Source organism: Tenrec ecaudatus, chromosome 3, assembly GCF_050624435.1.
Source record: "Tenrec ecaudatus isolate mTenEca1 chromosome 3, mTenEca1.hap1, whole genome shotgun sequence".
Lineage (NCBI taxonomy): Eukaryota > Metazoa > Chordata > Mammalia > Afrosoricida > Tenrecidae > Tenrec > Tenrec ecaudatus.
In genome coordinates this window covers 196301241-196323787 of record NC_134532.1, presented here as the reverse complement: position 1 = coordinate 196323787, position 22547 = coordinate 196301241, and the positions used below count along the sequence as shown (strand labels likewise).

The window sequence follows — 22547 nt, the reverse complement described above, 5'->3', positions numbered from 1 at the left end:
AATCCGTAGGTGATTTGAATTGATATAAATTGAACTGTGTGGCAGAGTCACAAATTTCCCAGTAAGACTTTCAAAGGGGATCAGTTTATGAGGCCCAAATGGAGTGAAATGGAATGGTCTTCAGAATCATCAGCACCAGAGGGAGAGCTTAAGGCTCAACCAAGACTATCATTACTCTCTCTAGCTGGTAGTTAATGATTGCATCCATTCGTTAATTCCAGAAAGCTGGGAGCTCCAGGGACGGTGCAGCCCTTGAAGAATAAAAACCATTTACAAACTACACAGATAGCAGCCCTCAGTAATGAGCATCCTTATCAATGCTTCCAGCGGCGGGAGCTCCCCAAGTGGGTAGAATATTCTCTACTAGCGATTTAGCCTAAAGATTGGCATAGCATATTGACAGGGAACATACAATGAGGATATCTAAAGACATAACTGAAGCAGATTTAAAAGGGGGCTTCCTAAAGTCTTGGGGGGCAAGCCCAATATCTTTTAGATAATTACACGAAGCTGTTTATTGAATAAAACCTGTTTGCCAATTCAACACGAAGTCTTTTTGGGGAAAGGATACGTTCCAGCTAGTGATTTGCGTGGTCTGTCTAGATTACATTCTGAACAGATCGAAAATTGACATGCAACTCATAGTGAATCTGTGTACAACAGAACAAAACACCCACTGGTCCTGTGCCATCCTCACAATTGTTCTTATCTTTGAGCCCCTTGTAGCCACTGTCACCCCATCTTGTCCAGGGCCTTTCTCTTTTTCGCTGCTCCTTTGCCAAACATGCTATCTTTATCCAGGGACTGGTCTCTCCTGACAACATGTCCAAAGTATGGATGATGAACTCTTGCCGTCCTTGCCTCTAAAGAGCACTCTGATTATACTTGTCCAAGACAGATTGGTTTTTTTCTTTTGGCAATTCTTGGCACTTCAGTGTTCTTCTCAAGCACCACAACTCAAATGCATCTTTTCCTCTTTAATCTCCTTCAGTGTCAAACCTTCACAAGCATATGAGGCAATGGAACATATTATGGATTGAGTCAGGCACACCTTAGTCCTCAAAGTAACCTCCTTGCTTTTTAGTACTCTAAAAAGGTTTGTGTGGCAGTTTACCTAAGGCAACACAGCTTTTGATCTCGTGACTGCTGCTTCCATGAGCACTGATAGTGGATCCAAGCAAGACAAAATCCTTAACTTCAACCTTGTCTCCATTTATCACCATGTTCCCTATTGGTCCAGTTGTGAGGATTCTGGTCTTCCTTACATTGAGTTGTGATCCATACAATTCTTGATCTTCATCAGCAAGTGGCTCAAGTCCTCTTCATGTTGAGCAAGCAAGGTTGTGTCATCTGCATATCTCATTTGTTAAGAAACTTTCCTCCAATCCTAATGCTTAATTCTCATATAATCCAGGTACTGATGATTTGCTCAGCATACAGGTTAAATAGGTATGGTGAGAGGATACAACCCTGATGCACACCTCTCCTGATTTTAAACCATGCTGTTTTCCCTTGCTCTGTTTACACAACGGCATCTTGATCCATGTACAAGTTCTGCAGGAGCACAGTGAAATATTCTGGAATTCCCATTCTTCTCGGGATTTCTTTTAAGTTTACTATATCCACACAGTCAAATGCGTTGGCATAGTCAGTAAAACACAAGTAAACATCTTTTTGGTGTTCTCTGCTTTCTGCCAAAATCCATCTGACTTCAGCAATGTTATCCCTGGATCCTTTATCCTCTCCTGCATCCATCCTGAACCTGTAGCAGCGCCCTGTGAGTGTACTGCTGCAATCAGTGTTAGATGATCTTCAGCAAGTTTTACTTGCATGTGATGTCAATGATATTGTTCTACAATTTGAGCATTGTGTTGAGTCGCTTTCTTTGGAATGAGTACACATAAGGATTTCTTCCAGTCAGTTGGCCAAGTAGCTGTCTTCCAAATATCCTTACATAGATTAGATGAGTCGGGTTTCCAGGGCTTCATCAGCTTATTGAAACACTTCATTTGGTAGTCCATCAATTCCTGGAGCCTTGTTTTTGCCTAATGCTTTCAGTGCAGCTTGAACGTCTTCCTGTGGGTTCTCGCTCCTATGCTACTCCTGACATGTGGAATATTGGCTTTTTGGCACAGCGACGATGTATTCTTCCCATCTTTTCATGCTTCCTGCATCAGTCATTTTACCCATAGGGTCTTTCCATGGGGTAAGGCTTGGGTTTTTAATTTAGTTATTTCAGTTTCAGATATGATGAGCTTGTTCTTTTTATGGTTTTCTAACTCTAGGGCTGTGAACATTTCATTGTATTTTACTTTTCCTCAAGCTGCCTTTTGGAGTTTTGTGCTCAGCTCTTTGACTTCACCATTTCTTCCATTTGCTTTAGCTGCTCTACAGTTAAGAGCAAGTTTCGGGGTCTCTTCTGATATCCACTTTGATCTTTTCTTTCTTTCTTGTCTCTTAATGACCTTTATCTTTCTTCATGAATGATATCCTTGATGTCCTTCCACAGCTCATCAGGTCTTCCGTCATTAGTGTTACATGTGTTTAATCTGTCCTTGAGATTCATATGAGGTAGACTCCAGGTTGTACTTTGGCTCTCCTGCACTAAGTTTAATTTTCTTCAGCTTTATCCTGAACTTGCATATGAGCACTTGATAGTCGGTTCCTGGCTTTAGCTGCTCAGGTTGAGCTTGTCCGTTGTCTACTCCCACAGATGCAGTCAATTTGATTTCTGTGTGTTCCATCTGGAGGTGTTCATGTGTAGTCACCTTTTAGATTGAAAAAAGGTATTTACTGTGAACAAAAGAAATCTTCAGCTTCATTTCTATCACCGAGACCACATTTTCCAACTATTGTTCCTTCCTCTTTGTTTCCAACGTTTGCATTCCAATTGCCAGTAATTATTAATATATCTTGATTGCACGTTTGATCAACTTTAGACTGAAGACATGGATAGAATTTTTCAACTTCACTAGCTTTAGTGGTTGGTGCATAAATTAGAATAATAGTTGGATTTCCTTAAATGTGGATAGATTGATTTTTCAGTGTCCTTTGACAATGAATGCCTCACCATTCCTCTGGATTCTGTTATTCCTGCCATAGTAAACCATAAGGTTTTCTGAACCAAAATGGCCAAATACGAGTCCATTTCAAGTCACTAACACCTAGGATATTGGTCTTTATGCATTCCATTTTACTTTTTGACAACTTCCACTTTTCTTAGAGTCATACTTTGCACATTCCAAGTTCTGATTAGTCACAGTTTATTGCAGCTGTTTTTCTTTACCTTGAGTCATGCCCTATCAGCATATCAAAACCCCAAAGGCCCCACTCCTATGGGTTTTACCCTATCTATGCCACCATATTCAGCTCCACTCCAGGAAATCAGCTCCTCCTGAGTCACCTTTCGGTGCTCTTGGACCAGAGTGCCCATTCTCCGGCACTGCCTCAGACAATGCTCTGCTGCCATTCGTTAGGCTTGCTCTATCTGACAATGATTCCAGGCAGCGCACATGGTTTTCAGCAGCTCTTTCCTCTGAAGTGGGGAGGCGAGTCCTTTTTCCTTATTTGTTCTTCATCTGGAAGCTCCACTGAAACCCGTTCACTTTGGGTGACTGCTGATGTTTGAAGTACCAGTGACATAGCTTCCAGCAACACACAAGCCACCACAGTATGACAAACACAATTGGTGGATGGCAACTAGGGGAATATGTAAATCCTTCACTACAGATAATTTGTTTGGTTCCATCAGACAAGATCTGGTACTTTTGAGTCTACAGCCTTCTACCCATTGATTTTGTTGTGAAGATGGGTAGTATCCTAATTTAGTTGTAAATCATCCTAATACTCACTAGATAAGTTTTCTCAACACTGCAGTGATAGTCCCCAAACATAAGTGACATCTTTATTTGTGCCATAGTGGGTGGAGGTCCATACACATGTCAGCCCTTAGCACTGAGTGGGCAGGAATATAAAGGGTGAGAGCAGAATCATGGCAGGACCCCAAAGCCTTCCCTCAAAGTGTAGTTCCACACAGGAAAGGGGACCATCAGATTCGCTAAGAAATCCAGCATGTTCGCAGCAATTGAACACGAAGCTCTAGTGCCAAACGGATTTGCTCCCAGGGCCTGTTCAGAGGCTGGTAATACAGTGTGAGTAGCACTTGCTTCACTCAATTTGCTATTTCCTATCTGATGACCAACTTTTGGTAATTCCTTTGTTTTTTTTCATAGCCAAGGTATCAGCTTTATTTTATTTTTTAAAAATCATTTTATTGGGTGTTCTTACAGCTATCATAACATTCCATTGTTAAACATATCAAGCATTACTGTATAATTTTGTTACAGTTAAAAAAATTTTTTTTCTTCTTAAACGCCTGGATATCAGCTTCCTTTTATCTCCTCCCTCTTTCACCTTCCCCTTTAGGAAACTTCTTTAGCACATGAAAGAACTGAAAAGCAACTAAAGGTTAGCAGATTTCCACAGGCCCAAGCCCACACTCACTGTCATGGAGCTCATCCGCACCCTTTTGTACATTCTGTGGCCATTCCACAAGGTGCTGTTTCTAGGACAGGCTGCCTGTTAATCCCTCCCTTGTGTTAGATCCTTCTCCTGTGTTCCTGGGATGGAAAAGATTACCCTCCTTCAGAAGGATTTCCAGCTGAGCAATTTCCAGCTAAATTATTCCCTTTAATTTCCTCTGTCATGGGTTCCTGGTTAGTCGTATGTGCTTGTATTTTTACCACTGCTATTTCCATAGGCAGCAGAAATCCCCCAAAGGTCAGAAACTAGGGCAGCATTCTTCATTTGGGTCCCAGCGAAAATCCCTTTGTTTCTTTAGCATTCCAAAATCATATACAGAACTCGACAGCATCAGGGGCTGCGCGGCAGGTGAGAGACCATTTATAAATGAAAGGGAAACGCCAGCTGAAATGTGAGAGAGGAAGCCAATTTATCCAGAAAAAGTAGGGATGAAGGTGCTAGCGGTGGGGGCAAAGCCTGGGGAGAGTATTTCACAGAAAGTAAATAATGCATTTCAATATGTTAAGAAAGAAACTATTACTATAGCTCTGAAACTATTATAAGAGCTGTGAATTACCGAATGAATGTTATGTCATGGCTCCTGCTCACAGTACTTTGCATGTGTTAATATTGTTAGCCCTCATGTAGCCATATGCGGAAGTTTTAATTATTCCACTTTCACCAACTGGTTTTAATGTAATGAGTAATGTCACATACAGTTATTCTTCTCATTCCTCCTACTCACTTTTCTCCTTCTGGCGCATTAGGTCTATCTCGGGGCTTTGCTAGGGTTTTAGTTTAGTTTGAGTAGCCCAGAAGTAGTCTGTAGGCGCACTGTGTTGTTGTCGGGGGCTTACTATGTTGTCCAGTTGGCTCTGACTCAGTGAATCTGTCTGTAAGAGAATGAAACCACCGGGTCCTGTGCTGGCATCATGATTTTTCTTATATTTGAACCCATTTTTTCAGCAGTTATGTCAATCTGTCTTTCAAGGACCTTTCCCTTTTCCACTGCCCCTCTTTCTACTTTACCAAGCATGATGTCTCATTTCAGGGACTGCTCGCTCCTGACAACAGGTCCAAAGTACATAAGACGAAGTCTCGCCAGCCTTGCCTCTAAGGAACATTCTGGCTGTACTTTTTCCAAAACAAATTTATTTGTTTTTTTGGCAGTCCATGGGACTTTCAGTATTCTTCATGAACACCGTAGCTGAAATGCATCAGGTTTTCTTCAGTATTTATTATTCAGTGTCCAATTTTTTACATCCATATTAGGCTATCAAAAATACCATGGCTTGGATCAGGTACACCTCCCTTTTCAACTCTCTAAAGAGCTTGTGCATTGCTACCGACAGATAGCATCGATGATTGTGTAGTCCCACTTGATAGGATGGAACAACAGAATTGTATGTGAATGGATATATTGAATTGTGTAAGATACGGGGGGGGGGCACATAAGAAAAAAGAAAAATAAGGGTTCCTGAGCTGAGTGGGGACAGGGAGGGGATAAATGAGTTCAAAAAGAAAGAAAATATTTTGGAGTTCAAAAAGAAAGAAAGAAATTTGAAACTGATAGTGGTAGCAATTGTACGGTACTGCTCGATGTGCTAGAACTACGGAGTGTTAGGATACCCGTCAGAGCTCCCAGTAAAATGACTTTCTAAATGCACGGCAGCAGCCAACATGCTAAAACAAAGAGCTTGTACAGTAGATTGATTGATGCTTTCTTGAACATTGACAGTGGAACCATCAAGACAGAACCTTGGGTTAAGTCCATCTTTTCTGCATGTATCATGATGGTCCACTTGTGAGAACTTTGGTTATCTTTACATTGAATTTAACCCAGTCTGAAGGATACAACCCTTGATCTTCATCAGCAAGTCATCACAAGTCCTCCTCACTTTCAGCAAGCAAGGTTGTGTTATTTGCATATTGCAGGTTGTTAATAAGCCTTTCTCCAATCCTGATGCCGCATTCTTCTTCATATAATTCAGCTTCTCTGGTAATTGGCTCAGCATACCGATTGAATAAGTATTGTGACAGGATACAACCCCGACGCACACCTTTCCTGCTTTTAAATCATGCTGTTTTCCCTTGTTCTGGTCACATAACTGCCTCTCGATCCATGCCCAGGCGCCACATGAGCACAATGAAGCATTCTGGAATTCCCATTCTTTTCAAGGCTATCCATAGTTTGTTATGATCCACACAGTTGGATGCCTTGGCTTAGTACATTTTAGTAAAAAGACACACACATGCATTTTCAGCAGGACAGAAAACAATGGTATAGTGGAATATGATATATATGATAATCTATGACTCTCAAAATTGACTTTGATTTCTTGTTTTCAAGAAATATAACAGTTATAGGGGAAAGTAATTAGCATTATAAAATAACATTAAGATAAATTAAAATTGTGATCTTTGGCCTGGATTCTTAAAAATCCTCATTATTAAGACAAAGAAAAGGACAGAGAAATTGCACCAAAAAGTATAACAATAAAACACCTCGTGTGAACTCTGAGTTCATCTTTATTTATTTAAAAAATAATTTGGGGAAATCCAGATAAATTTGAATATGGACTAAATATTAATGTTATTATAAAATACCATTCATCTTCTTAGTTGAAATAGTGCTATTGTGTTTCTACAGGAGAGGGTCCCTATAAAACATATATACTGAATATTTAGGAGTAAAATGTTATGTTGCAAAAATAAAAATGTAATTTTTTCCTCTGATTTTTTCAGTAGTTTATTAGTGGGATTCTACTGTATCAAACAATGATAAAAATCCTTAATTTTATTTAGCCTTTTATCATCTCCTCTTTTCCTTGTAAACTCATTGCTGTCAAGTTGATTCTGACTCATAGTGACCCTTTCAGACAGAGTAGAACGGCCCTGAAGGGTGACCAAGGATATAATCTTTTGGACACTGTCCAGCTGATGAACCATGAACCTCTCGGTTATCAGCTGAGCACTTACCCATTGTGCCAGCAAGTATTTGTTCACATATGACTCGATTTATTTTTCATCTATCTTCATTCCCATTTTCAATTAAAGTGTCAGTGGTGTAGTGGCTTACATTTTGGGATTCTCAATGCAAGGTTAGCAATTTGAACCCACTGTCTGCTCCTAGGGAGAAAGATGAGACTGCTCCCCCCATAAAGACTTACAGCCTTCTAGACTTATTTTCAAACAAGCAGCCTTCTAAGTGCGACGTCAACTAAGCCCACATGGAATAAGCACACCCATATGCATGATCCAAAGATTGTAGATAAGATCATCCAAACTCAAAGGAGGGAACGATATCAGAGTGTAAATTGTGAAGTTCTGGTTTGCAGAAGGCTATGGATGACAGTGGAATCCCCAAACACTTATGTAGGATGTACGCGTGGAATAAGCTTCTGGTGATTTCCCTCGGATCATAATTGGGGGATGGAAATAGTCTGGTTATCAGAGTATTGTGGAGATGATTATGGTAGATTAAAATGAAGAGTTGGACTTGAATGGTTAAATTTTCATCATCTTATCTCCCTTGTGATACACTGTGAGCTTGAACTGTTTGTTTTTTTCCAAACTGGGAATTATCTCCTTTGTATTTTGTTACTGTAGCCTTCTTGACTCTGTTATATATTTGTCTGTGTTTGGGGTAAATGAAGTCCAGGATGGGTGTATCTATAGCCACAATAACTAGATTAAGGGCTCTGGTGGTGGGGGAGGTGTAGCAGGGTAGGTGCAGGAGGGGAATGGGGAGCTAATATCAAGGAGTACGAGGAGGAAGAGAATGTTTTGAAACTGATTGTGGTAGCAATTGTATAATACTTAATGATATGATGCTTGGATTATGTTCTAATAAAATGATTTGAAGGAAAAAAAAAAGAGTTACAGCCTTAGAGACCCTAGGGAGCAGTTCTACTGTCTTATACGATTGGTCCCTCGGACTTGGAATTGACTCGATGGCAGTGAGCGTGTGGTTGGTCAGGTCTCTGCGGACAGACACTTTCTGTTCTTTACTGGCCTTGGTAGTGCAGGAGCCCGGGAGGAAGATGCGGTCACCTGCTCCTGTGATGGTTCTCAGTCTCAGTAACTCTGAGGAGCACTTCTACTGTCCGTAGGGTCGCTGTGAGAGGGAATGGACTTCTGGCAAGGGGTAATTGTGAGGTAATTCATAGCACTTAGATAATAGGTGGCTCGTAGTAGGACGGTGTCAGTATTCGTTGAGTGAATGAATAAGTGAAAATAACCAACCTACCTCAGCCTCACTATTTTTATGTAATTCATAGTACCTTTAATATATTTTAAAATCAGTTTTAAGATTGTTAACCAGAGCAAATGCTTTGAAAATGATGAGGGCGAAGAATGTACAGATGTGCTTTATACAATTGATGTATGTATATGTATGGATTGTGATAAGAGTTGTATGAGTCCCTAAAAAAATGTTAAAAAAAAGATTGTTAACCAGATGTAATTATGGATGTTTCCTTATGTTTCAGGGAAGTTGGGAAAAGAGAATTTTGAAGAGTTTAAATAGTATGTGCACAGAACTCAGTATTCCGCTGGCACGAAAGGTACTGCTTGAATTTCTCTGTTTTGAGCATTGATTTGTGAAACAAGTACGAGAAAGTGTCATGAAGTTATAATTTTAAAAACTGTTTTTATTAGTATGTCAGTTTGTTTTGAAACAAGAATCTGAGACCAATCATGTGGGCGCTTTCTGTATGGGTTTCTATAGGCTAAGATGCGTTTGGTAAAAAACTCATATTTTTGAGAACACATAGAAATAAAGTAAGAATCTCCAAGATTGCTTATTCAGACGTTTGGTTGCAAAGATTATGAGTACACTTTAACGATTATGATGTCCTTTAGCATCTTTATTTTTTGGATAATTTAGCACAAGAACCATATGCCATGAATGAGATGGAGTAGAATCAGTGATGTAGTTCAGTTCTACTAGGATATTTACAAACTTACCCAATATGGACCCATCTTTTAGGTGCGAAAATAGGTAACAATAGGAATGGTTTGTCTCCTGTCTGTACATAGAATTCTACAGACTTCCAAGGACAGGTTAGCAAAGTCTCCAGAAGAATGGTGTAAACGCCAGATGAACGTATTTGAACAGCTGTCTCAATGTGTAGTATTGCGTAATACACTGTCTTTCCTAGAGGAAGACGATGCTACTGACTCACAGTCACACTCTCTTGGCCAGTCCCCTTGGGATGCATTTCCGAGGTTGCTGGATGGGGTAAGAGATGTAGTGTGTGGCTGAGAAGCAGTTGTTTGCTTGTGCAGTTTACTGCCCAGTACAGATGACCTAAATCTTTTCTTGGAATCTTAGCCCCCTGTTCTTTTTTTTTTTAATTAAATACTTTTATCGGGGGCTCTTACATCTCTTATCAGCCATTGAGATGAGACTTAATGTAAGGACCTAATGTAAGGGTTAAAAATAATCCAGTCCATTGTGTGTTATGAAATTATTTTTCCTTATGTCTGATAATCAATTTAAATTTTTCAGATATGTTATTCTTTTTTCTTAGTTTCAGCTGCATTGCTAGACTACATAAAGTGAAACCAATTGTAAAATTACTTTTTTTTAGAGGCCAGTTGGAGAACAAAAAGAACTTCTTAATAAATGGAATGAAATGGGAACTGATGAACCAGGTATACGAAGGACATTTTTTTTTAAATATAGTTGTGGGAAAGAATTGCCTTCTCAGTGGATCTCAAATGACAAAATGAACAATTCTTTTGGAAGAAAAGCAACTTGCCCCGCCACCAGTTTTCTCTCCTGTGTGTTCTTTGGGAGCCCTAGTGGTGAAGTGGTTTCAAGTTGGGCTGAGATCCACATGGTCGGCATTTCGAAACCATCAGCCACTCCATGGGAGAAAGATGTAGCTTTCTGCTCATGTAAAGATCTGTAGTCTTGGAAGTCCACAGGGGCAGTTTTACTCTGCCCTGTAGAGTTGCTATGAATTGGAATTAATACGGCAGTGAGCTTTTTTGGGGTTCTTTTGCTCAACTTCTACCCTGCAGTTGAAAAATTCCTAGTGTTGGTTTATGTTCTCCATTATTTTGAGAGCATTTTGATATTTTGTCTTTCTTTAAATCAGCATTTAAAGCATTTTAAGTCCCTAATACTTAACACGTAAGGCAGAAAGATGGAGCGATCTGCTCCTGTGAAGATTCACAGCCTCGGAAACCCAAAGGGGCAGTTCTACTCTGTCCTCTAGGGTCACTGTGAGTCAGAATCGACTCGATGGCAGTGAGTTTTCAGTTTTAGGGAACTTAACAATGTGTGGCAAGTGATTGAAACTCAGCAAATGTTTAAATTAATCTGTTAGAATGTCTGAATTAATATAAATCAAAACAAGGTATTATTAATGTGCTATTATATAATATAGTAACTGAAATTTTGTTTTTATCTATCTTATTCATTTTAGATTTAAGCCATTTCAGACCTGTCTATGCACCTAAGGACTTTCTTGAGGTAGGTACCACTGGATACATATATGTATGTAAATTAACCAGGAAACTGTGTGAAAGAGATGGTGCTGTCAGAGTATCGCCAACACAGGCATCGCCTGTATAAAAGCCTCAGGGTGACGGCAGCTTTTGAGCAGTGGAATGACGTGGTCACATTTGTGTTTGAAAATTGCTTTGGGAAAATAGCAGTGGAGTGTGGAAAGATTAGAGGCAAGTAAATCAATTAGGAAGATTTTGATGGAAAAGTAATGACTATAAATCATGCAACCTGGTACATAGAGTTCTCACTGAATACCTTCCTTTATTATTTCTTTCTGTCCTAGTCATCTGGGCAAGACATGATGAGCAGTATAGGAAATGGGAAGAATTGGACAGGTTTCAAAGAGGTTTTAAGGAGGGTGTGTCTAGTAATGTTAAATAAGAGGAGTCTGAAGGAGGAAGACCTGAAGATGGCTTTCCAGTTCCCAGGCTGGGCAGAGGGTAACTTGCCCTAGAGGTAGAGAGTACAGAGAACATGAGGAATATACTTGAACTTGAGAGGCATGTAGAACATTCAGGTGGAATTCATTAATTCACCCAGTTTTTTATTTTACTCTTCCTCTTATACCTTGTACGGGTATCCTGAATCTCACCACTTATAACCGCCACTTCCATCTTCCTGGTGCAAACTACCAACATCTCTGCCTGGACTCTCAGTAGAACTAGTCTTCCTGCTTCTGCCCTTGCCCATCTGAAGTTTGTTTTTAGTATAACTTCTAGAAAAATACCTTTATTTAGTTTACCAATAGCTCTTTGAGATATAAATCACATCTCTTAGATGTCCACAGTTCAGTCATATTTTAAAAGGGTTGTATGTGCATCACCACAACTAGTTCTAGTGCACCCTCCCCCTCCCACATTCAGTCTTTGCTCTCCAGTCCTCCTCAAACTCCCCCCACCATAATCCAGCCAGCTGGATCATCAGTTATTGTCTCTATACACCCGCTGCTTTTGTGCTTCATAAAATATTCTCTATTATAAAAAGGAAGAAAAATACACCAGCAATATTAAGATAAGCCAGAGAGAGCACGTCTTTTTTTTAAAAAACATTTTATTAGGGGCTCATACAATTCTTATCACAATCCATACATATATCAATTGTATAAAGCACATCTGTACATTCTTTGCCCTAATCATTTTCTTTTCTTTTCCTTTTCTTACATTTTATTAGGGGCTCATACAACTCTTATCACAATCCATACATATACATACATCAATTGTATAAAGCACATCCGCACATTCCCTGCCCCAATCATTCTCAAAGCATTTGCTCTCCACTTAAACCCTTTGCATCAGGTCCTCTTTTTTTTTTTCCCCTCCCTCCCGGTTCCCCCCTCCCTCATGTGCCCTTGGTAATTTATACATCGTTATTTTGTCCTATCTTGCCCTATCCGGAGTCTCCCTCCCCCCCCCCCCTTCTCTGCCGTCCCTCTCCCAGGGAGGAGGTCACATGTGGATCCTTGTAATCAGTTCCCCCTTTCCAACCCACTCACCCTCCACTCTCCCAGCATCGCCCCTCACACCCTTGGTCCTGAAGGTATCATCCACCCTGGATTCCCTGGAGAGCACATCTTTTGAGAACAAGCAATAAACCTTTTGTCTCTGACACTAGTTTTGCCAGCATACAACCCTGTTAGAAGCTATTTTAGACCTTTTGCGGTAGTAATCAGTGTCCTTATACCATCAACAAGAGGGTGGTTAGTCAGAAAAAGCCTGCATGCTATGGCTTTGTCTCTGAGGTCCTATTTGGTCATCTTTATCTTTGTCTTTCCTTGAGGAGCCCTAGCATCTCTCTCTCAGAGGACTGGTGTGAAAGGGGTCCTTTTGTATTCACACAGACTTTCTCCTTGTCATCAAGGACATTTGTTATTGTTTCTACACTCAGACTCTTTCTCTTTCATGTAATGTGTGTCATCCCAGTCTCTCCTCCTTTTTCTGTCGTTTTATATTTGTGCACGGTCCAGTGTTTGTGGCAGTAGGCTGTATTGAATTCAGTCTTAGACTGTCTTATTTTTAAAGCAAATGCCATTAATATTTTTCATTTCAACACAGTGTACGCAATTTTAGAAAACTCATTTGGCTTTATAACACATTTTTTATCAGCTATTACCATCAGTCATTAATGCCATCTTCCTACATGATAGTGTTTTTGTCATTATCATTTTCCTTAGTGAATTCTTAATAGCTTCCTTTGCCCTCAAGTGTTTCAGCTAATAATATTTGAATGATTGTTTCCCGGAAAATGCATGTTGATGATTAGAAAAATAAGAAAATATGCACAAGGGTGTATTTTTAAATAAAATTTAATCACAATGCTATCAGCCAGTAATAACCACTATAGTTACTATATTTTTGCTTAATAATGTATCATGGATTTTCTATGTCATTATATACATTATCTACATGAATACATTATACTGTGTTATGTAAAGTAGCTATAATCTATTTAAAGATACTCATGTTAGGCTATTTAAGTTGTTTAATATTTTTTCCATTATAAATAGTACTTCATTAACTTTCTTTATGTACTATCTTTGTAAACATGTTTAATTATTTCCTTGGAATCATATTCTATGAAACCAATTGTACGTGAAGTTTCTAAAAGTGAGGTTTCCAGGTTAAAGGATATAAAAATAGGACCTTCCTATTTGAAATTCCTTGTATTTTGAAGTTTATATATGTGGTCTTACTTCTTAGCTTTGCTTCCACAATTTCTTCAATTTCTTCTTTTTTGGCACTGGCCTTCAGAGAGATGCACTGCAGTTGTACTCTACCGTCTTTCCGAAAGTCGTCTTGATGTTTATTTTTTAAGGTTAGAGTTTGTTCTAAATTTTGCCTGGTAACCATTATTATCAAGCAACATTTAATTTTTTTCTAATCTTCCCTGGTAAAAGATTATAATCAAGCAATTTCTAAATTATTACCATTTTAGGGCTTGATATGGCAGATCATCAGCTGGGAATATTAAAAATGTATGAATTAAGAGTGTAGTTATAGTATAACATGTTAACATTTTAATACTTTATACTACTATAGATAACCCCGTCATTTTTCAACCTGTCGTGATACACCAAGAGCATCACTGCCAATTTCCTTAGTCTAAACATGATACAAAAAAACTAACCAATTATGTTGGATTTGTTTTTAAAGGTATTAATTAATCTTCGCAACCCAAATTATGAAAATGGTGATTCTCTTAGTTTCAGGACTCATTTGGGTTTAATCCAAGTTCCTCTGAAAGTAAAAGACATTCCTGAATTGGTAAGTAAACAAACTCAAATCCAAACTCACTCCCCTCGAGTTGACAGAGGAGAACTGCCCCTGTGGGCTTCTGAGGCTGTAAATCTCTAGTGATGTTGGGATGATTCTTGAATCAAACTCCCTACCATCGAGTTGGTGCCAATCATAGTTACCCTCTGGGCCAGAGTGGAACTCCTTACAGGGTTTCTAAGTCTGCAGTTCTTTAGGAAAGCAGACTGGCACATCTCTTTCCTGCAGGGTGGCTAGTGGGTTCGAACTGTGGAACATTTGCTTGGCAGCTGGGCACTTTAACCACTGTGCCACCAGAGCTCCTTTATTGGGAAGATAGAGGAGGCAAAGAGAAAAAAAAAGGCCTAACATCTTTATTTAGTATATAAAGTCAGTAGATAATATCTGAAACTAGTAAATTAAGAAACTGCAATATATATTAAAGCAAAAAAAAAAACCACAAAACAACCCCACTGCCCTTGAGTTTATTCCAGTTCATAGCAACCCCATCGAGGGTTTCTGAGATTGTAAGTCTGCCTTGGAGCAGACAGCTTCGTCTTTCCTCGTGGTATATGGGGGCATGGTGTGACAGATCAGAAGAAAAGACTGAAAGTGTCTGCCCTTGATTAGTCAGTCAGTTATATTTGAGTGTATGTTGAGGAGGAGGGTATAAGATAGGAAATTGCCATTTCATTGTAGCTGCTGATTTGACTTAAACAATTTGCTGCTATTAAATGCAGACTGGCATGCTGGGTGGGTGATTGGGCACTGAAGCCAGTCAACCTGGGTTTAAATTTTGACTGCCACTTACTATCCATGTGACCTTGGCAAGCTAAACATCTTCCTGGTACCTTAGTGTCCTCATCTGTAAATAGAGCTAATGATAATAACAAATATTATGTATTTTAAACATAAAAAGCAAAGAGAATAGTGCTTTTTACATAACAAGCTATATAAGGCTACTACAATTTTTATAACTTTTTATAAGTTGTTCCTAAAATATATTTGAAGCCTTATTAGTAGACCTGTAGTCATCATGTAGATTTTGACAAATAGTGACTACAAGGCAGAGTAGATCTGCGCCTTAGGGTTTCTGAGACTATAAATCTGTACTCAGCAGACAGCTTTGGTATTTCTCCCGTGGAGTGGCTGGTGGATTTGGACTGCTGACCTTGCAGTTAGCAGCCCAATGCTTAACTCACAGTGACCGATGGCTTCCTTGTAAGGAGAGAATTGTACAGAAGAGGGAGTGGCAGAGAGGTGCTGTTGTTTGATCTTGGTCGTATGACAACAAGTCATAAGATGAGGAATTTGCTAGGTGAAGAAGTTGAGAAAGGATAATGTAGACAAAGATTCCGTGAGTCTGGCTGTCTGAGGAGCACCTTCAGCTGATGTGGACATAGTCTTAGCTATTGGAAAATAAAAACCAACCAAACAACAAACTCACTGCTGTTGATTCCATTCTATCTCCTAGCGACCTTATAGGTCAGGGTTTCTGAGACCAATTGTATCGCTTCACAAGGGCCAGAAAGCCTCCTTTCTCTCTCAGAAAACAGCCTGTGGCTGATTGTCAAGAACTTCTGGCTAGATTTGCTGAAAATATGATGAGTTCTTTCGGCAGTTGTCAGGGTTAACTTTCTCAGCTTTGCCTGCATCGCTTGGCCTGGTAATTCCGTGATTCTCACTCCAGAAGGTTTGGTGGTCTGTGACCCTCTTCTGTCAGTGGACCCTCTTCTGTCACATGGTCAGGTTCTGTGAGCCATTGAACCTGGTTCATAATGTTACATAGATTAGTCCATGTTAAAGGAAAACTTCTTGAAGCTAAACTTGCTTAAAGTGAAGTTGCTAACTCTTGTTTACAAATTCAGTCGCATGGAGGCCTTAGGTTGGGACCAGGAGTCAGTAATTTACTGAGCCCCTCTGCGGACGGGTTACATGCTGGGCTGCTTATTACAAGGTCCGCATTTCAAAACTACCAGCACTCTATGGAGAAAAATGAGGGTTTCTGCTCCTGTAAAGATTTATAGTCTTGGAAACCCTTGGGGGCAGCTTTCCACTGTGCTGTATTAGGGTCCCAGTGATTCGGCATTGACTCAGTGGCCGTGAGCATGGTGGATTGGAGCTGTGTGTGTCAGGCACTGTGCTAAGGACTGGAGTGTGCACTGTGTATGAGGAAGCCCTGGCCTTCCGAGAACTTCAGGCCGCTCTAACAATGGGCATTAAAGCCATGTTTTCCATGTGGTGTGATTCTGTGTGCTGTATGATAGATGAGGTGATAGATGAGCCTAGAGAGGGGCTTGTATCAGCCTGGGCAAGTTTTGAAGGAAATCAAGAACAAACGCCCAGGTCTGCTATCGTTGAAGTAAACGATCCAGAGCAGTCAGGTGGCTACTGGGTGATCCGAGTTCAACTTACGTTTTGTGACGTGTGAACATCTGTCTCCATCGAGATTGCCGAGCTTAGTGTTTATCAGACCTCAGTCCCTTCTTTAGAATGAAGATCAAACTTGGTGAAAAATAAAAAATTTCTCGTTATTAAAAATGGATAACATGGGATACAGTGATTTTTAGAAAGATTTAAAAAAATCATTTGGTTAAAAAAAATCCAGATAGAATGATGACTATTTTAAATCAGCCCAGAAGTGTCATGTGGGAGGCTGGATGACTCTCTGATGGGGGACAGTAATAAATTGCTGCCTTAAATAATAACAGAGTAACAGGTAATTGGGAAGGATGACAAACTAATTCCATCTTTTTAAGGAGAAGGAAGTAGGGCTTTGGCAATTAGAATAGTACACAAATACTGAGGCAAATATTAATAGAAATATTTAATTACTTATGGAATAAAAGTAATGTGACTAATGTAGGGCTTTTATATATTTAAAAAATACCAGACAAAGTGATTACTTTCCCTAGACATTCGTCAGAAGTAGAGGAAGTCTGAAGAACAAATCTAATCTATCCTTGTTTTAGCAGAGGGCTTAATAGTCCAATTTTCCCTAAAAACTAAGCTGTCTTGGATATTTGAAATGTTTATTTGCAGTACCATAGAAAGTACAGTTACAGAATTATATGGGAACATTTAGACATTGATTTTAAGAGATAAAATTGATCCACACTCTATATGTCATGTAGGAGCCATGGTGGCAGGGGTGGTGAGTACTCGGCTGCTCCTCAAAAGGTGTACGGTTCAAACCCATCTGTGCTTCATAGCAGACTAAGGTGGCAGTCCACTTCCATAAAGATGTACAGTCTCAGCAACCATGTAGGGCATCCTACTCTTCTGATCGGGTGGCTGAAAGTTAGATTCAGTGCGATGGCTATGCACACGGTGTGTATGCGAGTGTGTGCTCTTACACGCATGTGCACATGTGTTTCAGGAACAGGTTGAATGTTCAGGTACTTCACTCGATAGGATTCCTCACCTGTTGACACGGTACATCTGCTGGCTGTAAACCAAAATAAAGTGCTTTTCAAGAATTATATATATATATATATATATATATATATATATTTAGTAATGGCAGGATTCTTACCAGTCAGAAGGCAGAGAAAGATACCACTAAAGGTTCTACGTTTGGGGAAATAGTGTGTGTTTGGCTTCTTTTCCTACTGTATATATTCGTTTTTCCCCATAGTGTACATCTTCTCTGTCCATGCTAATTTCATTTGAAAACAGTCAGTGTTACAGAGAACACAGTGGGAGTCAAATGAAACCTGGACGTCCTCCTTAGTCTTGTAGTAATGCAGTAGTAGTTAAAGGGTTAAAAAGACACCCCCCTCTTTTTAGGTATTTAAATGAAGCAAAGGTTCATTTTACATTGTGATTCTTTATTTAAATTGATATTGAGATCAAGAAAATTTTTTGAAATAAAGCATATAGGAAAGCCTCAGATGTGTGTTAATTTTGTATGTTATTTTTCAGAAAGATTTCTTTATAGAACTTGGCTTAAATACAGGACAACTGGGTATAGATGATTCTACACAAGTGCCTCCTGGTTAGTATTTCTTCCATTTGGTCTATAACTAATGACAATGAAAGTGAATTAAAGTTTCTCTTGTCATTTCTAAATAAATCTGGTATGCATTTCATAAATATGCTTTTTGCTTGGCCTTGGATTAATAATAGCAGTCATGGAATGGATTCCTGTACATTGTGAACATCAGAGTTCAGTATTTTTATGGGAAGGCCTATGACATCATTTTCAAAATTTATTCCTGTTAGGTGCCATCGAGTCAATTCAAACTCATAGCAACTCTGTGCACCAACAAAACGAAACACTGCCCCATCCTGTGCCAACCTCACAATTGTTCATGGGTGTGAACCCACCCACTCACTGTATCAGTCCATCTTATTGAGGGCCTTCCTTTTTTTTGTTGCCTTCAAAAATTTTTAGACATACATAAATCATTTTGTTGGCAAAAATCTTCATTGATACTCAATGATGGTGCACTTTGGGAGGCCACCACAAAGAACCCCAAACGCACAGTGGTCTAAGCATTGGGCTACGAGTCCTAAGGCTTGTGCTTGAAATCCCATCAGCTATTCTGTGGGCAAAAGATGAGACTGTCAGTTCCCATAAAGCTTTATACTTTCGGAACTCCTACTCTGTCCTGTAGGGCCACTGTGACTCAGACCCACTCAGGGTCCCGTGTTTCCTTGATTTGGTCATCACTAGCTATTCTTACTGTCACTGTGAGCTGACACTGGCTTGACGACACCCAGCAATCAACAACAAAGTACGTGACCACGGTCATCACCCTTGAGGGACTTAGTGCCTTTAAACCATATTCATCCAGATACTTCCCTGGCTTGTCTTTTCACAAATGCACCCTAGATTTTAAACCAGACGAGACTGTTATTTCAAGATATTGAAAAGGAGGCCTGGAAAAGGGGCAAGGGAATATTCTCATCCTCCCTCTACAGAGGATGGTGTGACTTGGACAAGTAGCTTTCCATGCCGAGTGTGGTTCTTCCTCTATAAAATAAAGGAGTTGGCAATATACTAGTTATATGTTATTAATAGCAGTTAATATTGATCGTTGTTACTGATCACATACTATATGTTGCATGTGCGTGTTCTCATTTTAACCTCTCAGAGTGCTGAGAGGTACGTTATTGCCGTTTTTAAAGACTTTTATGAATGCATAATGCAAACGATGCTTTTAGTTGCAGTTGAGTCGATTTCAACGTGTGGCAGCTCCAGGTGTACAGAGCAGAGCTCCTGTATAGGGTTCTCAGGGCTGTGACCGTCCAGAAACACCGGGCCACGCCTGTATTTGGAGGCTTCTCTCGGTGGGTTTGAATTGCCAACCTTTCAGCTGGTGGTCGAGTCCACACTTGTTTGTGCCACCCAGGGGTGCCGTTATTGCAAGTAAAAACCAAACTCATCCCCTAGAGTCGATTCCTCTACCGAGTTTCTGAAACCGTCGTTTTTACGGGGACCCACACCCCTGTCTTTATCCTGTGGGCCAATGGCAGGCTTGACTGCCCACCTACTCGTCAGCAGCCACTGCCCCTCCAGAGCTCCTTCTATTGGCAATAGGAAAGTACATAGATCCTGAGAGAGCAGCTCGCTGACATCGTGCTATTTCAATCCATCTACTGTGCAAGCCGTCAGTGTGCTTGGCTGCTGATCCAAAAGCTAATAGCTCAAGTCTATACACCGAGGCGTCTTGGGAGAAAGATCTACTTGTGAAAAACAAGTTATTGAAAGCTTTGTAGTCGTTCAACTGTGATGGGCACTGCGTCACCAGGATCAGAATTGATTCAAGAGGAACTGCTGTATTAAAATGCCACCCAGAACAATAAGTAATAGTCCCCACCATCACTGGGACAAAGGGGAAAATGAATACTAGTGAATAGATTGAAAAATTCTGATTCTGACTGCCTTTAGCCTTTTTGTCTTTGCGCAGGCTAGAAGCTGGAATTTGGAAAGAAAAATTATAGTACCTTATATAATTGAATGATTACATATTTTAAAGAAGTCATTTTAATATTGTTTATTCCATACTACTTTGAGTAATAAAAGAACTGGTATCATCCAATGCCATTCACTTTTACTAGAGCTCAGAATCGCCAACACGTTTTGATTCTCTCATTACTTAGTCTTGGTACTCCCACCTCACTAACATAAAACTGGTGGTGGTGTTTTATGTACACTCTTTGACATAAACATTTAAATGCTTTAGCGATAGAAAATGGTTGTGTGTTGGCAGCAGTCCCAACCTCATTAGTTAGTTGGTCATTGTTTAATTTACCTGACGGATTACTTTGGAGACATGAGGAATAGAATCAACTAAACTACAAGGGTTTCCCAGCCGTCGAGTTGACTGTGACTCCTAGTAGCCGTACAGGAGGGAGCAGAACAGAGATTCTAATTCTCTAGCAGAGCAGAAAAAGCCTCATCTTTCTCCTGCAGAGTGGCTGCTGCATTTGAACTGCTGATCTTATGCTTAGCAGTCCAAATCTTACTCTGACACACACACGCACACACACACTCCAAAGTTACTGCTATGGAACCGATGCCAACTCACAGTGACCCTAGAGGGCAGGGTAGAAATGCCGCGGTGAATTTCTGAGAGTGTTTACCCCTCCAGGGCTCCTTACAAAAGTACTTAGGTTCAAATAATGTATTTGGATAGCAAGTTTTATATTATTGTAATTATACATCTCCCAATATTCTCTTAACTGAAAATAAAATATACATTCTCCTTTCTCTAAAAATTCATTTAATTTTACCTCAGTGTTTTACTTTCATATGTCAAACTAAATTCTGATTTGTTGTTATCAAGATAAGTTCTTTTGGTTAAGTCCTTCTGACTCATAGCGACCTTACACACACAGAAGAAACCCTGCGTGGTGCTCTGGGCCCTCCTCACAATTGTTATGCTTGAGCCCTTGTTGCAGCCCCAGGGTCGGATCATGCCTTCTTTCCCAAGCAGGATGCCGTTTTCCAGGGACTGAGCTCTCTTGATAACACGTCTGAGGGCAAGGGAGAGAAGGGACTCATTTTCTCAGGGATGGGGAGAACAACTAAATGCCTACCCTCATGGCTTCATAATCCCTTTGTACTTGGCTTGACATTTTAAATAACTGTTAAAGACACATAACACGTGCTGAAAAGTGCACAAATCGACAGTTAATTGGAATTGATCAGCGAATTTTTAAAGTGAACACACTTCCAACCACGTGAAGAAACAGAATATTGTCAGCATCCCCGGAGACTTCAGACTCTTCCACCCCTCAGACAACTGCTGTCCTACCAGCATACATTTTAGCCTCTCCTTGAACCTCCTAAGAATGGATCAGGCAGGACATACATAGTCCTGTGTCTGGCTTCTTTTGCTAGATAGAGTTTATGACTTCAGTAGTGGTGTGTGTAGTTATAAATCATTTGTTCTCAATGCTTTATTATAACCCAGGGAATGAATATACCACAGTATCTCCATTCTATTGTTGATTTTACTGTTGTGTCCACTGCTTGTTTACTGCCAATTACATTGCTATGAATATTTTTGTACCTATCTCATAGTTTGTATGTGATGCATTTTTTCTTTTTTGTTAGGATTAATTTGCATTTATTTAAGTATTTTATTGACATATACTTCATATACAATACAGTGGACTAAATATATTTTAAAAGGTTATAAAATCAACACCACAACCAGTTTTTGATCGTTTTCTTCATTCTTGTATCCATTGTTATTAACTCTCCATTGCCCCCAACCTCCCCTATCAAAACCCTGAGACTATTAATCTAGTACCTGTCTCTATAGCTTTACCTATCTTGGATTTCACATAAAGTTGCACACATACAAAATCAGTGACAACAGAATAAAGCACACATAGACTTCAGTCTAAAAGAAAGCAGAAAATAATACACTGCTCTCAAGTCAATGCTGACGCAAAGCATTTCAAAGGGTTTCTGAGACTAACTGTTTACCAGAATAGAAAGCCTCATCTTTCTTCCACGGAGCTGCTGGTGGTTTTGAACTGCCAGACATGTAGATCACAGTCCAGCTCATAAGCACTACATCACCAGGGCCCCTATACTATTAATATACACTCTAACATTTTAAAAATGGGTCAAGTGGGAAAATAAGTGGTAAGATGTTAAATTTTAAACTATATCTGCAGTCATCAATTTTTACAATGATCTCTGCCTGAGGATAAAATTGTTCCTAATCACAAAACTATTCCTTGATGGTCCAAGGAACTTCGGTGGACACTTAGTCCATGTGGGGTCTCTGCAACTG

General features: G+C 39.7%; 1 protein-coding gene across 4 annotated transcripts in view; it reads left to right on the top strand.

Annotated features, from left to right (window-relative positions):
* TBC1D19 (TBC1 domain family member 19) overlaps positions 1 to 22547 on the top strand; it is a 134605-nt gene that overhangs the window by 48773 nt on the left and 63285 nt on the right. For all 4 annotated transcript variants that reach the window (XM_075544459.1, XM_075544460.1, XM_075544461.1 and 1 more), the window contains 5 exons: positions 9012 to 9086; positions 10116 to 10179; positions 10959 to 11005; positions 14191 to 14301; positions 18214 to 18286. In XM_075544459.1, coding sequence (XP_075400574.1) covers positions 9012 to 9086; positions 10116 to 10179; positions 10959 to 11005; positions 14191 to 14301; positions 18214 to 18286 — 370 coding nt within the window. The remainder of the gene's footprint in view (positions 1 to 9011; positions 9087 to 10115; positions 10180 to 10958; positions 11006 to 14190; positions 14302 to 18213; positions 18287 to 22547) is intronic.